General features: G+C 40.4%; 2 protein-coding genes across 2 annotated transcripts; both read right to left on the bottom strand.

Moving 5' to 3' along the window:
* On the bottom strand, positions 1-11,291 carry sf1 (splicing factor 1). The gene is made up of 12 exons (XM_023297468.3): positions 10,894-11,291; positions 10,182-10,313; positions 8,339-8,414; positions 5,365-5,517; positions 4,304-4,393; positions 3,924-4,107; positions 3,650-3,765; positions 3,360-3,467; positions 3,067-3,262; positions 2,740-2,962; positions 2,124-2,288; positions 1-1,287 (listed from the first exon to the last, which is right to left on the bottom strand). Exons 1-12 carry the CDS (start codon positions 11,150-11,152, stop codon positions 956-958), a joined length of 2,034 nt encoding a protein of 677 aa, XP_023153236.1. The 5' UTR covers positions 11,153-11,291; the 3' UTR covers positions 1-955.
* Positions 11,292-12,008: 717 nt separating this feature from the next.
* LOC111587494 (RNA-binding protein 4.1) lies at positions 12,009-17,709 on the bottom strand. Its single transcript, XM_023297469.3, has 3 exons — positions 17,550-17,709; positions 15,940-16,363; positions 12,009-15,184 (listed from the first exon to the last, which is right to left on the bottom strand). The coding sequence occupies exons 2-3, from the start codon at positions 16,343-16,345 to the stop codon at positions 14,328-14,330; spliced, it is 1,263 nt and encodes a 420-aa protein (XP_023153237.1). The 5' UTR covers positions 16,346-16,363; positions 17,550-17,709; the 3' UTR covers positions 12,009-14,327.
* Positions 17,710-18,735: the final 1,026 nt, after the last annotated feature.

Below are 18,735 nucleotides of genomic sequence, written 5' to 3'. Positions count from 1 at the left end.
TGAAGCAGATCAGTTTAATACTAAATGAAGCAAAATTTCAACAGCTATTCATTCAGGCTTGCACCATAACACAGACTGACTCCAGAAACAAAGTGAAACTAACATTTTTTTTTTTTTTGCTAATAACTTGAGGGACAAAATGGTTATTTCTGTCCTTGCAAAAGCAACACAAACACTGCACACAGTGTCTTATAGCAGAGAGATGCAGAAAATGATATTTTCATCAGTCAAGTAGTGCAGGTGGTCAGAAGCTAGCAGGACGCAGCACCGTTTACCCTTTTCAAACTCAATGTCACAACTCGTATGCAGGCCAGTAAGAAAAAAATAATTCTGGAAAACAATCTCAGACAGTACTACAAAGGTTTTACAGGACTAACATACACTTCACATCTTGTTATTACAAAAATATTAATCTTATTCAACTCAAAGCCAAGACAGGAAATGAGACAGGAATATAAATTTGTCACTTTAAACAGAAAAATGTGTTTTATTAAATGGATCATGCAAGCTGAACTTCAATATATTAAATCCAAAGAAAGTTAAGCGTTCAAGTTCGAATGATGATACTGTTGAGCACAATACTAAACTCAGGGCTGGCTGATTGAGCGGTGTATTTGGTATACAAGTAACATGACAGAAACTATGGTAGCTCTAACTGAACACATGCCCAAGAGCAACATGTTTGTATGCACGCAAGGAGCTTTAAGATAATACAAACTTTTAAACACAGGGAAAACAACTAATTAGGTTACAGAACTTGCTGAACTAACAACCTTTCATTAAGTCAGAGATGTCTTCACAATATCAAGGATCAATAAAAAATAAAGCACTGGTTATGATTTTTTTCTGTGGGCACACAATGCTCTTGTACATAATATCCGTCTATGGGGTATGTGGTGCACAGTGTGCTGCAGGGTAGAAACTTTTGTGTGAGGACGATTTTTTTGTGGTGGTCTTAATTCTGGGGTGGAGGAGGAGGGGGTGCGGGAGGCATGCCAAAGGGGGGCATGCCTGGTACCCCCATCCCCATCATGGTGACAAAGTTAGAAGGGTCCATGGGTGGTGGGGGCGGCGGTGGAGCATACATCATGCCGGTTGAGCCTGGAGGCGGTGGTGGAGGAGGAGGTGGAGCGCCTGGGGGCAATGGGGGCTGAACTCCTGGGGGAGGTGGCACCATGGACGGGGTACCCATGGGTGGCGGGGGCTGAGCTCCAGATGCTGCGGACTGCTGGGGCTGCTGCCATGGAGGTAGGGTGCCTGTGCCAGGGCTGGACGTGGTGGTGGTATCTAAAGGAGGTGAAACGCAGTTGAAGATTAACTGTTTACTGTAATCAAGTTGTCAGCATCATTCATTAAGCCATACAATGATAGTACTGCTGTCAATGTGATTTCAAAATGTGTCTGTCAATCAGATCATCTATGTGACCAGAAATAACTATCAGACACACATTCCAGAGCCTAGAAACCAGATTTCTCATCAAGCAGCGACTTCTATCCATCATATTCATGTGTGCAAAATACAAAAGGATAGGCAGTTACCAGGTATTAGAGAATTGGCCCAACCAAGTATTAACTTCTGCGATGACTGAACTGTACTTTATTACATAAACTGCAAATTAAAGAATAAATCTGTGGATGTTCTCAGTCATCCAGGTCATGATAAGTCTCAAGCAAGCATAAGTTATGGCAACTGGACTAACCTCGTGTGAGTCGAAAACGTTTCACCTCTCATCCAAGAGGCTTCTTCAGTGTCTCTTGGATGAGAGGTGAAACGTTTTCGACTCACACGAGGTTAGTCCAGTTGCCATAACTTATGCTTGCTTGAGACCTGCAAATTAAAGAGTCAATTTTCCTTCTGTAATGCTGTTTGGTATTGGGCTCAGTTTTCAATGCCCAAACCTCACTTTATACACAACAAAAATGTAATTTTGCAGTAGAGAGTGCATTTTGTACTGCTGTTATACTCTGTAGTGGACAGAGTGTTCCATAATGCAATTTAAAAAGTAAGTAATGAATCCAGAATTAGGTTTACCCATTAACATATTCTAGTCCTCACAGAACTGTGTGTATTGTGAGTAGTTAAAGACTGGATGGTTTTGGATAAAGCTTTTGTATAGTCTTACTCTGTTGCCAAGGCAGCGGTGTGCTAGTTGCCATACTGCTAGTAGGGGGTGGAGGTGGAGCCTGCTGTTGCCATGGTGGCAAGGGACCAGAAGGAGGAGGAGGTGGCTGGTTGCTGGGGGGAGGAGGTGGTGGCGGCATCATACCCATCGGAGGTGGTAGCAGACCTACAAAAAATAAAAATAAATAAAAATTTTATTCCTAAATACTTTCTCTTTGTTGACCTGCAAGCTATGGTGCCAGAGCTTGCTCCTCTTTGTCCACATGTACACTACCAGTCAAAAGTTTGGACACAACTTCCTATTCAATAGTTATTTAGTTATTTTCTACATTGTAGATTAATACTGGAGACTTTAAAACCATGAAAGAACACATATGGAATTATGTTGTAAACAAAAAGCACTAAACAAACTGGAATGTTTATATTTTAGATTCACCTGAAATGTCTGATAACATGTATTATATATAGATATAAATTCTGTAATAATAATCCTTATTGATTGTCATGCCTGACAGGCTACACCTTTGGGTCAAGGTTGTTATCATGCTGATGTTGTGTAGTCTGAGCCTAGCGTAGATGAGTAACAACTCCCAAAACCTGTAACAGTATGCTCTTACCCATTGGGTGTCCATGAGGTCCAGGTCCTTGGCCCATGGGAGGAGGTGGGGGCTGCATCCAAGGCGGAGGCAGACCATTAGGGTTGGGGGGCATAGGTGGAGCTCCCATGTTGGGCATGGGGGGAGGGAAGTTATGGGGTCCCCCATGGCCACCAGGCCCTCCATGCATGCCATGGAAGTTCCTGTTCTCGTTCGGACCTGAGCTCATCCAGGGAGGCCGGTTCTGTTAAACAACAGTCATGTCAGTCACTTCTCTACACCAACAGTCATTTGTCACTTCTCTATACCAACAACAGTGTGGAATCGTGTGTGTGTGAAAAAACAAACCGGTGGTGGTTGGTTATTGTTGGGGCCAGAGGCCCGGGGTGCTCCTCCCTGGGTACTGGAGTGTCCTCCGCCAGATGTAGGGACTGGAGCCTCCCCCAGCTCAGCCATGAGGGATAGATACTCCTTGTCCATACGAGCCTTGTCCTGGGCTGACTGAGGGGGCTCGCCACCTGTTGCCCTGTGGGCAGCAAATGTGCTACAGAGGACAAAAACAAGAAACATTGTCACAAGACTGGTACATAATACAATTTGGCTTTCAGTTGGAATTGTGTGATTCATCTACCCATCATTACCTGGTGTACTTGCAGTCAGAGGAGATGTGGCCTGCACCACCACATTTGGTACAGAGTGTGGTGTTGGTGATACTGCGCGGCTCAGAGTTCTGCCAAGGACGAAGAATCCTACAGAGACAAAGAGGCACATTCTGTCTTCAGTGGTGCTCTGTAGATTAAATTGAGTCTACCAGAACATGTCATTTCCCATCCTGTTTCACGCAACATGGCCAAGAATGGCCAGATATGCGAGAGCAAATCACTGATGATCTCCCTACATCAAACTGTGTTTAAAACACAGTCTGACAGACCTGTTATCATCTTCCCGCAGTGTGCCATTCAGTCTGGCCAGCTCCCTCAGCTGCATCTTTCTTAGGTCATTCTGGTCCTCAGGTGTCTCAATGCCTTGCTTCAGGATGGTACGAATCTGTGGACACACTCCTTGCCATCAATATATGTACACCATAAGAAAAGTGAATACATTTTACCATAAACTAATATGAAAATTCTTCATTATCATTACAAAGCTAAGCAAAAGTGGAATCTAAAGAAGTCTGATCATCAGAACAGATAAGGTATTCAAACCTGCTCCACAGCTTTCTTGACATTCTCCATTGTGTTGGCAGTGACCAGGGCATGCAGAGGTTCATCTTCTCCTGGCAACATCTGCCCATCTTTTCGGCCCACCTTCCCCTCCTTGACAGAACCTTTCCCTCGGATCATGATCTTGGCACAGCACTCCTTTTCAATGTTCTTCAGGGTATTACCGCTGGTGAAACATGAAAAACATTGAACTGACTATTCACTTGCATACTTTTATGAATGTGTGATGACTACCAACTACTGCTGGCAAACCAATTTGCCCATTTGGAATAAAAAAAAACACATTCTATGGAAGTGTGTACAATAGACAAATAAAAAATATTAAGAACAAAAATATGATAATAAAGCTGAATCCAACTGACCGTGGCCCAATTAACAGGCCAACAAAGTTGATTTCAGGGTATTCGTCTTGGGGGATCATAACTTTGTCGTTGACTCTGGTGGCTGGAGGCCTGTAGGGAACAGATACAAGAAAAGCATTTGTAAGGAGAATGGGCTGCTTTGTGATTGTCAAAAAGTCATTGTTGAGTCCTCAGTATACCGTCATTTTAGTCAACAGCCACTAGACATTCTCTACTATAGAAAGACAGACCCCCCAAAATTCCCATAATCTGACCCTTGAAAATGCCTTGTTTGCATTTCCAGTTTTTCAAACTGGCTTCCTGTTATTAAAACACTATAGCTGTATTTTTGTACTGCATGGCAGGTGAAAGAAGCAATGCATATTTCATTATCACTTCCTATCACAGTTTTTTACTTCATTATTTGCTACAATATGTGATTTTCATTAATATTTGGTATGATTTATGCCTCTCATTGTTTGGCTCGGTGTTTTTGCCAGGTGCTGATAAGTATTCCACCTTTAGGTGGAGTGCAAGACTTATCAGAAAAAAGTAAACAGTTTTCTGTTTACCGCAGCCTTCTCTCAATAGCTTTCTGTCTTAAATGATTAACCAGGACCTGAGGAACCAGCACATCCTTGTCCATCCAACAAATGTGTTTTAATTGTCCTGCTCCAAAAAAAAAAAAAAGTAGAAGGGGAAAATGTAGATCGTGTAACAGACTGAAAATGTGATGGAGCAAAACTATTCAACACAAGGGGGAAGGTAACCATTTGTAAAACCCCTGACAAAAGTGTGCAGGGCCCAACTTTAGTCTGAAGAACTCCCATATAGAGTGGATAGTGAACAGTGGAAACGATAACAACAGATTATGTTTTGTTAAGTTCCTGTAAAAGGGCTGCTTTACAAGTCACATATTAAACCAACCTGGAGAACATTCACATTGTATAATTATAGATGACCATCATTCATATTAAGCTGTTTGTCCACATAAAATTCAAAACGTGCCATGGTATTTATTAAATTAACACAAATACTTTCTAACATATTGAACACATCGTAGACGGGGGGAAAACCCATACTTATAATCTGCGGGAGGCTTGAAGTCAGGATTCAATCCAACCATTTCAGTGATAAGGGAGTGACGCTCCTCCTCAATCTTCTTTCGTGTGCGATACTCGCGGGTGTTTAACCTCTTGCCCTCGCTGTTGTAGATAGGCTCTGGAGAGGGAGACCTGAGAACAGTAGACAAAAGACAAAACGGACATAACTGATACCCCTGTAGAAATAGAATCATGCCATTTACAATCACACAGGCTCCCTACAGCTACCTAAGACCTTAAAAATTAAAATCTCCAGTTGGATTTTGAATCAATGGGGACTGACATGTCTTAGAAATAATATGTTTAATGTTAACATTTGTTTTGGAAATTTAGATTTACTAAGAGAATCCTTAGACTGATTCTGCCTCATGGCCAGTGCAAGAGCAAACTCAAAAAGGAAAGAAAATTATGTAGGAACTCTGCACTGACATTTCAAAGGCTAGAGTCCATTCTTTCATACAATTCGGGGTAAAAATGGGCTACCAAAGCTGTATAGTGGTAATTTACCCAATACACTGGAGGGGCATCAACCACAAAGCAAAAAAAAAAAAAAAACAAAAAACAAAAAAAAACCCCAAAACAAATACATGGCCATAACTAAACCTGCATACAGGATTGTTGGCCTACAAGAAAGGAAAGTTGGAGGTAAGAAAAGAAACCAAAGCAAAATTCGCAATCCTAAGAAGAAACGCTGGCTTTGAGAGTTGCTTGGTGCTGACGTGGCGGAAGAGGTCCATACCTCCCCTTGGACGCTGAAAACCTGTGTTGCTGCGTTAAGAAGGCTCTGTGCTTGAAAAAGGGTTAGGTTGACGTGGGGTAATTTGGGTTAGAGAAAAGGAATTAAGATTAGATATCCACCTTTTCCTATGCTCTCCCGTCAAGAGAGCCACATTTGTGTCCATGTGATGTGAAGAGTGAGAAAAAAAAAAGTATGGCTATTTTTGTTTATGCTTCAACCTTCCAACGGTGACAACCTGAAACGCCCCCCAAGTTGGTTGTGTCACATTAGAATGGGGAGTGATTTTTACGAATGCTGCAACTCTGCAATCAACTTTTTGGTTGCTGTGGAAATGTCTGATTATGAGGACAAACTATACAGTGTACAGGCAACAGGGACTCTAGCTAGCAAAGGTCAACTTTACACACTCTTGAGAGCAAGCCACTTCCTGTGGGAACAGATCCTTATGGAAACTATGTTATAAGTTGGCCATTGCTTTTCCAGAACACACACAATTCTGGCAGTTTTCTTCCAGACCTGAAGAGTCCAGAGGGAAAACCAGAACATGCCACTCTTCCCCCCTGGGTGAAAATATTTAAAGCCACATTACGGGAAAACCAGAAATGACCAGCAACAAATCATTTGTTAGGTCTAACACAGCCTAATAATCACTAATATGTTATTAAGTAGACGTCACACCATGAGCTTAATCATCCATGGCAAAAAGTTATAGAATAATCAATAAGTAAAAAGTCAGGCAAGGAAGTATCAATGGAACGGTATGAATCCTTATGTGAAACTATCTTTTCCAAAAGAGCCAATTCAATGGAACTACTAGTACTTCAAAGCTAAAAAGGTGGTAAATAATAAATGTCAAAAATCACTTATATAGAATAAGGCACACTGACCCAAACTCGTTTCAGAAGACAGTCTTCATACATTATGAATCACGCTGCATGTGTGTGTTTATATATATATAAATATATATATTCACATATTCACACAGCACTCTAGATCAGACAAGACAAGCAGTGGGTAGACCATGATGCATAAATTCTAGGAAGCTAAATTTGAATGAATGACTACTGAACAAATCCTGTGAATGACTAATACTGCAATAGAAATGGTGAAAATATTAGACTTTTCTTGGTTCTAATGGTGACTTGCTAAATTGTCATGGCTACCATCCATTTAAACTCATCTTACACTGGCCTATATACAGGTATATCTAAGCATTCAAACACCTGCTACCTTCCCCTTTAGACACTAGCTAATATAAAAAACATTTTCAATGAAATTCATTTTTTACCCAAGATTGAAACACTGTTTAACTATGTTTTAATCAAAGAGAAATCTGATAAGGAAGCATTTATCTGAGAAATAAAAATTGCAACACAAAACAATATTCCTCTAATGATGGTAGTCTGTAGGCTCTGGGCAAACTCTTTCCTCACATTAGAAAACTACGCTGTTCAAGTAAAAGCTCAGAAAAAACAGAACGTGGACTATGAATAATGTGATTTTGGTCAAGTTACTGTTTCCACAGTCAAGATGGAACTTTGATAATTAACTCTGTGTTTGCTACCACTTACAACTCTAAGTGTCAATTTAATAATTTGAATACGGCTAAAATAATTTGAATAGTACTTCTTGTAAAACATTGTCTTATAGTCTTGGGTAAAAATACATACATTTTTTTTAAGCTGTTGTAATAGAGATTGTGTAAAATGGCACTGAATCCAAAAGCAATGAGGTCAATTTTTTTTGCACTTCATTGTGCAGCTTATGATTACTTTCATTGTACACAAAAATTAACAATCTGTAACATACCTATTTTAAAGTCACAAAAAGAACCAATATATAAAACTTACTCAGAAAAATACACTATTACTAATTCAGACTAAGCAGAAATTTATAAATTTTTGAAGCTACCAGTAACTGTACAGCTATGTAAATTTTTTTTGTGACAGAATGATGAGCAGTCCGTCATCTTCATAAATAAACCAATGTAGACTGCTTTGGCAACGTGAAAACAGTCTAAACAACACTTTCCTTCACTTAGGGGTAGCCAAGTAGACTCTACATCTTCCAGCTACTACTACTACTACTACTACTAGTGTATAATCTGAGATTTTGGCTAACAACCACATATATACTGATAATGAACATATGTCTTCCAAAAAGTCAAGAAGGTAGAGAAAGTGTTACTGTTCGTGGGTTTAATCTTTTTCCGACCTGTCCTCAGGGTTAACAGGGATTCCCAGGTCTCCTGTACGCAGTTTACGAGTCAGGTCTTCAATCTGCAGTTGGACTGGAAGAATTCAGGTTAGGAAAGAAAAACAAGGATGGAGAGAAATGTGGTTACCACAACAACATCAGAGAGACAATGCTCTGCACATTAGAGCATTGTCTCAAACATTACTGAAGTAAAGACAAATGGTGAGTCTGTTACATAAAAAGGGGATCAAATAAACATCTGGTAAGATTCTAAAGCATGAAACCACTTACTCATTTTGAGGACATGAGGCACGCATTACCCCAATATGAATGTTCTAGAGGTCATTTACGTTAGCATTATCAAGACTAAACTTCCTTCAGATAATGATTAAACATGGCAGCATGTCAGTAAATGATGAGACCATGATTCCTAAAAATGCCTGCCATACCATTATTACTTCAAACCCATGCTGAGGTTTTCCTCCATGAAGACAGGGCTTCACTTACTCAAGTGTATGGTCTTTAAAGGCTTTGGCATTTTAAGGACACACTGGGTCTAAAAATCACTGATTGGTCTATTTGTTTTGCAATAAAACAGGTGATCACAGTCACTTTTTGCACTCCACAGATCTAACACTGAGAGTCTGCAGTGACATAGGAAAAATCCTTGCATTTAGAAGACAATAAAAAAATAAATCAATCAGTTATCCCATGCACATTATGAAATTTGTAATGAAATTCCTCCCCCCAAACAGAGAAATTCACTGGTCATTGAAATTATTATACTGGGTTAGAATAATACAGGGCCTGTGACTTATAATTCACAGCAATTTCTTCTCAAAACACTTCCCTTGTATTGTTATCTGGGATCTATTGAATGAGCAAAGGAACCGATAAGTGTGACAACAGAGGGTGGGCACAAATGAATGCTTACATACCAAGGAAGAACAACCATTACCAATGAGTGGACAACATCAGTAATGATGTTAGTTATTGACAGAAGGACTCATCTGCTTCAGAACACCCACTGAGGGCCTGTGAAGGCAGTATGTCGGTGCTACACTGCTGCTGGAAGGCATTTGTGCTTAAAAATGACTTGCTTTATGTGATTATTCTTTTTAGAACAGGTCAAACTAGGAGCAAAATCTTAGTCATTAAGTGTTTTCCAACTTGTAATGCTCATAAAACCAACTGGTTGAGTTATTTGTTGGATTATTTTGCCATTGAAGCAGCACTGCTCACACGTAAACCAATATAAATACAGCATATTTTAGCAATGTTAGGACATTATGAGTAACGCCTCCATGCACAGGAACAATACTGATGATGTGTTGGGGATCAAGCAAGACAGTGAGCAGTGACCTGCAGCTCAGTACAGATATCAGCAAGCAGTGGTGTTTAATCATCTATCTCAAACTCCTCTTGCTAATGGGTGCCCAATGGTATGCAAACCGTAGGACTACAGAACACAGCAGAATCACTTAACCTCCACTGAAGAGAAGCCAGCATAATTATTACTTTACATCAACAAATTATACTCACTGATCATCAGAAATGATTGCTTTGTCTCAACAGTTGGAGCAAAATTAGACATTTCCCATTTTGTGAAATACACGTTACAATAAACACACTGAAAATGTAATAAAGAGTCTTTAGTTAGTAATGCTTCTTGTAGGTGCCTTTAGAAAGCTCTAACTGTTGGGAATTCAGCAAACAGGACATTAAATCAATACTGGTATGCAAAATGTAAGAAAACTAAAACCTCAAACAAATGTAATTGATAAGACATATTAGAAAAGAAATCGCATTTATACATCACATGGCAAACTTTACTAACATGTACGAATTATGTGGCATTTACCTATATATGCTCTTTCTTGGTCTCGGGTCAGGCCAGGGGGAATGACAGTGGGCATGCCTGGTATGACCGTCTTCTGGTCAGGCGTCTCGCTGCTCCAACGACTCTTCTTCCTTTGCTTCTTCTGACTGAAATCTATGTAGAGAAACGACATGTATTGTGCCGGTTGTAGCTTTGGTGCCTTACGGTACGTGATAAGCGGCAACTAAAGCTAGAGGTAATGACCCATCTACAACCACAAGAAGCTGAAGTGAACGTAAAAAGGAACTTGTGGCAATGCAATTACTTCTTTCACTAATATGCTGCATCCCTCATGTGGTTAATTTATTCACAATTCAAAAAGACCTAACATGTCCTTCACATGAGTAACATAGAAATAATGTTTCACATCACACTGTCAGTAAACTAACGTAACACGATGCAGCAAGCTAACATTACATGCATATTTCAATGGCAACCCGATGTTTTAAAAATTCTGTGACATTAATTCTGTGAGCAAATTCTGACTTTGTAAGAGGGGAGCGTCAGTTGTTAAAGCGAACCTAAATGGGCCTGCTACCACTAAGCAGACACTAACATTTGTTTGCTAACGATGGCAATACAGCCTCCATTTCGTGCAAGGCCAAGGCTCGCCCCGTTAGCAACATTAGCGCTGTTAGGCTAACTCACAACGCGTCCAGCGCTAGCATCGCTCGCGGACGTTTGGGTAACTTACCAGGTTTGGCGAGCCCGGCCCCCGCAGCTGGCTGTTGACCCTGTGCCGAAAAACCTGACCCGGGATTGAACTGATGTGACGAAGGAAAAGCCGGGTTTTGCATCGAAGGCTGGAAAGCTTGTAGAGCAGGAAAGGATCCAGGCGGCCCCGGTGTGGGCATCAATCCGTTCCCCGCGCCAGGCCCGGCATCAAATCCTCGTTTTGCACCAATACTGGGATGCAACTTCCCTAAAGGAGTTGCATTTGCTCCCGTGGCCATTTTCTATGTACTAAAATGGCCTCGTCTTTTTCAAACGTCAGTCAGCTCAGGTAGAAATTTGCGTAAACTAGGAAAACGTCTAACAAAGTATTGCCCGTAGCGCCTTTCTGTCCACACTTCTATCAAAATGGCGCCCAACAGAAAATCACAAAGGTTGATCCAAAGGAGAGCCGCTGCAGTATAATGCATGCTTATTGGCCGGACCAAGCCCCTCCCCTTTGTTCTCATTCTGAGCATTTATTGGCTAACATGACTATCAATCCATTATCTTTTGACCCATTTTTGACGAAGCAACCAATTTATCCTGTTGTTAAATTTTATCCATCGCCATGAATGTAAAAGTATCTGAAATATCCGCGTAATTAAATATTCTTTAATAAAAACAAGATTAAAATTTATGGAACTCTGCCGAAATGCACAAAAATACATAGAAATAAATAAAATAGTGGCCAGGAAACAATACATACAGATATAACGAACTTGTACCCTGTGGTAAGACATCACCATCACTGACAGCGTTGGTTGCATAAACGTAATACTGAAAATGTAAAAATAGCCATGAACAGGAATACTAAACCAACTTATGTGTCTAGTAATGCATAAATGTGTACATGTTAAATGGGGAACACAAGTATCAATTTTATGTAGTGCATGTCACTCCATGTTGTCCTGTCAACATACATTGCATTAATGTGAAGTGAAACTTGTTCACATTTATAGGCAAATGAAGTGGTCTTCATCCATCAGCGTCACCCATGTCCATCTTCTGCTTGGAGTAACTGATGCAATTTGCTGTTCACGCCAGTCTTCACTATCACACAGAAGACTCAGCACAAACACACGACAGTCTTCAAACTTCAGACAGATTTTACTTTTAATCTAACAGTGAGAAATCAAGGGAGACAGAATAGGCAATTGAAGACATTTAATTATGACATTACCACATGCTAAAAATGTGCAGCCTCATGGTCATGACAATAAATGTAATTTAAGTAATGCACCTACTAACGATAAAACAAAAAAGCAAGCTTAAAACGCAGTTTCATTTTTTTTTTAAAAAGTTGAAGTACTTTCACAAATTGTTGACATAACCTAAATCCAAAACTGTAACCATTTTGAAGTCTGCACAAGTCCATATTTGGTACAAGCATGTGAAGAAGCATACAGTATTCACAGCTGCTTTGCCATTGCTTCACATATGCACTAACAATGTGAACTTCTACTAACACAAATACACTAAAATGCACATAGTAACATAGTAAATGTTGCTGAATACAATTTAACGCAAGACTCACCTTTAAAACATGCACCATGCACTAATTTCATTTCAAAGTTTTGAAAGAGTATATGAATATGTATCTGTTTTCAGAAGACCAAAGATTTTTTATTTATTTTTTTTTTTAAAAACAATATCATGATTGGATGAATGGAACCAGGTTGCAGATAAACATCGTGTCTGCAGTTCTACACTGGCTAAGTCATCTCAGAACTGTATCAATAGCAAAACATGGAAATAGCACAATGAAAGCTGGTTACAGTGAACGAAGGAAGTATTTGATCCCCTGCACACGTCATGAGTTTGGCCACATACAAAAAAAAGAAGCAGTATATAATTTTACTAGTGGATTTATTTTAACTGTAAGAGACAGAATATGAACAAAAAATCCAGAAAATACATTATACGACAGTTAAAATTAATTTCCAGTTGATCAAGGGGAGTAAGTATTTGATTCCTTTCTCACCAGCAAGAATTCTGGCTCTCACAGATTGGTTATGAGGCCAAGAGGCACACATATTGGCCCATTCTGCTTCAGAAACTAATAATCTGAACTGTGTACATGTGAGAAAGAAACCTGTCCAAAGAATCACACTTTGCATCCTCAACTGCACCACCAACTACCCAAAAACAGACAAGCTCTCACCTCATGCAGTATCTATGATCATCAGAAAGGCCAATTATGGTCCCATAATTAAAAGGGAAGAATTTGTTCATGATCTCAACGTAGCTGGGACTACAGCCAATAAGAACACCATTGGTAACGTCGTAATGAAATCCTGCAGCGCCCACAAGGTCCCTCTGCCCAAGAAGACACATGTAGATTCTTGTCTGAAGTTTGCCAATGAACACTTGAACAATACTAAGGAAGTTTAGGAGAATGTGATTTTGTCAGATGAGACCAAAATTGAGCTCTTTGGCATCAATTCGACTCACTGTGTTCGGAGAGAGAAGATTGCCGACTATGACCCCAAGAAAACCAGCCCTGCAGCCAAGCACAGAGGTGGAACCATTATGCTTTGGGGCCGTTTCTCTGCCAAGGGTGCAGGACAACTGTACTGCATCCAAGACACAATGAATGAGGCCAAGTGCTGAGAAATCTTAGGTGAGAACCTCCTTCCCTGAGCCACAGTACTTAAAACGGGTTACACGTGGTTCTTCCAGCAAGATCATGACCCAGTGCATATGGGCAAGTGGTTCAAGAAGAAGAGTGTTAAGGACACTGGCCTAGTCAATCTCCAGACGATTAAGAAAATCTATGGAGGTAGCTGAAACTTCGCATTTCTAAGCCTCGGTACCTTAACACTCTGGAGAGAATCTGCAAAGAAGAGTGGTCTAAAATACCTCCAAGAAACATCTGATGTCTGTACTTGCTAACAAGGGTTAATCCACCAAGTACTAAGCCATGTTTTGCAGGGGGATCAAATACTTGATCAACTGAAAATTAAGTTATAACTGCTATATAATGTGTTTTTCTGGATATTTTTTCTCTGTATTTTCTCTTTTACAGTTAAGATAAACCTACTAGGAAAGAAACAGGCGACCTGTTTATTTGTATGTGGCCAAAATCATTCAATCAAGCAGGAGATCAAATAGCCATTTCCCTCAGCGTTAATGAGCTAGTAGTTGTACTGCATGGTGAAGCATAACCTGGAATGAGATCATAGCATAATGTGAATGTATTCAACCATTCACACTGAAATGTACTCAATGACTAATATAGGCTAAATTTATTAGAACCTTATTCCTGCTACCCACCCACACACCTCACATACACAGAGGGCTGACTTGAAAATTTACATACTGCTTAATGTTTAAATTTCAATGATTCCAATGGCACTTTGGCTATCCTACGTTCAAAATGTGAGTCAGCTGTCACCTGGCTTTAGGGAACAAGGATTAGTATGTATACCGTGCCCGCTCAGCGCCGGGATCCCGCGTATGGTCATAGGTAGAGCTTCTTGGAAGGGCGGTCACTGGGGAAAGGCGCGAACGCTCATATGCATATCCATCTGCATCGGCAGCGACTCTCCGAATCGGACTCCGGTCACGTGCGTAGTATGAGGAGACTGGGGCTGGTGGAGGAGGGAGGGGAGGGCACTCGTAGGGGTCGAGGCTAGAGGGGGGCAGACGTTCTCTCATTATAGCCGTGGAAGAGGATGTTGATGGAGCAGGCAAGGGGACAGCGCGACGTTCCTCGAAATAACTGCCTCCATAAGAATTGGCCCTGTACTTCTCGTAGTAGTCCACGACCCCGTACGGATCCCTTTCCTCATAAGACGACCGTCGCATCGGGTAGGCTGGTACCGCGCCATAGAGTGAGCTGTTGCCCCTGTATGCTGCCTCGCTGCCATACATCCGAGCCATGCTATGATCAGCAACAGCACTTATGCCATAACCTGGGTGTGGCCCGTATCTCATTGCGCTCTCATAGCCAGCACCTCTTCTGTACCCTGCCATGCTGCTGCTGCTTTGACCCCGGGAAAAACCATGCACAGGAGCATAGCTGCCACCATAATCGGGCTCGCCACTGAAGTCCGGATGATAACCCCTGCTGCGACCACGCCCGGCAAATCTCGAGGCATTGTATCCATCAGATTGTGGCTCTGAGCCGTTTCTGTGGTAGCCATTTTGGTCTAGAGGGCATTCTTTGGACCAGTGGCCTTCCTGCCCGCAACGATAACAACCCGATCTGTCTCCCATTCCCGGCGCAGTACGCAGGCGGCTAGTCGAAAGCTTCACGCTCATCAGTTTGCCTTAAAAAGAAAAGACTCATTAAGGACTTGTGCCTGCACTTATTTTAAATAACATATTTAACATTTTCTGCGTGGCATGTAGTGTCAAGTCTCCTAATCCATCAGTCTGTTATAAATCTACACTATACCAAAGCAAAGAGACATAACTTATGATTTGATCTATGAAAATACGGTCATTAAAGCTGAAATCCGTAACTTTCCACACATGCCGCACCGCTTGCACGGGCTAAAGGTTACTCAAATTAAATTGTTAGTGTAAGTTAAATTTCATTATCTGCCCATGTTACCGAGGTTTCGCGTGGACCTCTCCCGTGGTGCCATAAATTTTGGTCGTATGAACAAATGCGTCTCGACATAGCTGTGCGCAGAAACCAAATGAATTATGAACATAACCACATGCACGTTTGTTTTCATGTAAATCCAGCCCTTACTGGGCCTACTCACATGAGTATGGTATGTATAATACAGTTATTTTATTATTCATTATGTCCGGTGTTAAAACTGTCCATATGTGGATTAAAAACCTGTTTGTGTTCATCATACAGAAGGATATTACCAATGACATTACGGATACCAGCTTTAAAAGAATGCTGCCTTTCTGTTCGTAGCTTACCGTTACTCCTTCTTGTCTCTTTTTACTCACCTGTGCTGCATCCATAACTTACCCGTCATTTTAGAAGAACAGAATTAAATATTCTTGATACCAAAACTCTAATCTAATTTAAATCCCCATCAAGCCCAGCCCGAGAGTTCACCTTTAAAAGCCGTGTTGTCTAACTGATTAATGGCCTCCATGGCATCCTCCATTCGCTCCATATGAACAAAAGCATAGTTTTTTACTATGTCACACTCCAACACAGCGCCAAACTCTTCAAACTTGGCCCTCAGCTCCTGATTGGTACAGGCAATGTTTCCAACATGTAGTTTGGTAGATCCTCTTGACTTGCCACGACTCAATTCTACATTCATAGGCTGGCCATTCAGCTCATAATGGTGAAGGTTGCGGATAGCTTCTTCAGCCTCTGCTTTGTCATCCATGTGTACAAAGCCAAAGTTCTTGACAATAGAGCATTCTGCAATCTTGCCATATTGGGAAAAGAGAGAACGAAGTTCATCTGATGTAGTGTCTGGTGACAAGTTCCCAATGAATATTTTCACCATTGTGGAACTTCCACTTCACTACGGGAGAAGAAAAAAAATAACAGTCAATACAATGCCATTGAAACAATGAAGCTAACTTAACATAAATTAAAATTTCAATGCTGTTATATTTCTTAAACTTAGTTGTTAATGTACATTCACAAGGTTTTCCTGCACAATGGAGAACATTAAAATCTTAACATTTGTTTCATGATGTTCCTCTGTTTTAAGGTTTTCCGATTTTAAAATGCACTATGTAAAGTGTCTGAGTATTCTGAAAAGCGCCACACAAATTAAATGTACTATTATTATTTATAATTTGAGATGTAATGAACCCTGCTAACAATACACGATAACCACTGGAGAGAATCCTAACAAGTCTCTAACTTAGACTGTAACATTATAACCATCAGCATTTCAAATATTACTTCATTGTACAACAGAACAAATCAGGCGGGGATAATGGGAAAAGAGCTCATTGAAATACAGTAGTGGTTGTTAAATGACTTATTAGCCAAAGTTGTAACTCTGCCGCTACGGGGCGCCCTGCGTCCTCACATACTGTTCTTTGACTGTAAGAGGAGTATAAATGGAAAGAAAAGTTTTTCTATCATTATGTTTTGAAAGTATTTTCAGTACAACAATTAAGTCACATCCTGAAATTCAACAACAATCGGATAGGATAGTGATGAGGATTCGAAACTTTACTTCAGTACTACCATCTCTATCCTCACAATATAGACAATTATTGTGTATATGTAGCAGTGTAAGTGAAATACAATAACGATATGATTTTCTCTGGCTAAACATTACCAAGAATTAAGAAATTTCTTTACAACAAGACACAAACGTCGCGGACCCACTGGCTCGCGTCATATTTTCTCCATTCATAGCACGCGCAGCGAGCTGGTTAGCTTTTATTGTTAGCTGCAGTGCACGCGAAAAAACGTTAATCATCTGGTTTCTAAAAACTGTAACGCAAGAGTTAAAACGTTCATATCACCGTGTCGGGTTTTAGTCGGCTACAAAGTTATGTAACCTGCCCCTTAGCGCCTTTTGGCTATGGCACGCCTATAGCTCGTGTGTTAGCTTAGCGAGTCAACAGGCCTACATTTTACAGCGACCATTTTGTAACAGATAACGCTGGTAATTGCGGTACATTTAGTAATTCCGATAACGGAGATGCCTGTGGCTAACGCTCAATTTTAGTCAATGGAATTCATACCTCTTGAAGCTGCTGTGAACGTCTCGACCCCTCGGAGGATGAAATGGCGACTAGCGCTATTCCGACTGACGTTTTATTATTCCAGCAGCTCGTGACCAGACGTGCAGTTAACTCCGCTAGCACTATATGGGAGGGACTAGCGCCAGATGCTAACGCACGATGATCACACGGTATACAAGGACCTCAACAAAAGACAAGACGCAAAATACCATAAAATGGGGCATCCCTTTTTCATACATATTTCTGGCGCCCTTGAGTTGTGTAAATGAGAAAGTATCTTCTCATGTTGTTTGCAAACACTGATGTAAAAGTGTTAGCACTCGTGCAGTTGGACAAATCCGAAAGTGTGTTCTTCATAGCGATCCAACAACCCCATTATTTCTTCAGTGGAAATGGTTGAAATTTCACGACGTAGTAGATTGTAGTATTCTGCACATCGCGTATAAAGCTCAGAAAGAAACTTTACCAGTCAATGTCCGGAAAAGATTTGCAAAAAGAGAAAGTAAGTACAACTTAAAAGGAACGGAGAGCTTCATAAAACCAAGTAAATTAATAGAACGTTGCATTTCTGCAAAAGGGGTCAATTTATGGAACAATCTAGGCGAGGAATCAAAAGAATCTAAATCACACACGATTTAACAACGTAATTAAAACCAGCATATTACTAAAATACAAAGAAATGAAATAAGAGTATCATAGTGTTTATGGGAGAAAACTGAGTGGCTGAGCAGGCCTCTCAGACTTTAGTCATTTTGTTTTTATTGCTCATTGTAAACTGATTGTTATAAAAGGGCAGATTACATAAGTTTACTCTTCTTTCTGCTCCCTTTCATTCAGAAGTTTGGAAACTTTTGTATAATATTGAATAGTTTTTTCTTTTGTCAATAAATGAAATAAAATCTAACTTACACATACTGACTTGGAACAGATGTTTAGGTAAATAACCTTATTTTCAATCTTAACTCATGTCAACAGGTCAGCAGTTACTATTTACTATAAAATGAATCGAGACTAGTCTGCAAATGAAAGTTCTGCTCTACTACCTGAATTCTCATCAGCCATGCAAGTCTAGCATGTATGACTGAGGCATGGATTTTAAACTGGAGTATCTATCATGACATTTTCACTGGATGTCCCCACACTTTCCGTGTGTACCCGGAAAAATAGGATTAAATAGTGATTGACG

The sequence above is a fragment of the Amphiprion ocellaris genome, chromosome 23, assembly GCF_022539595.1.
Source record: "Amphiprion ocellaris isolate individual 3 ecotype Okinawa chromosome 23, ASM2253959v1, whole genome shotgun sequence".
NCBI classification, from domain to species: Eukaryota; Metazoa; Chordata; class Actinopteri; family Pomacentridae; genus Amphiprion; species Amphiprion ocellaris.
Note: the sequence above shows the minus strand (reverse complement) of the source record. Positions and strands in the feature narration are given on the sequence as shown.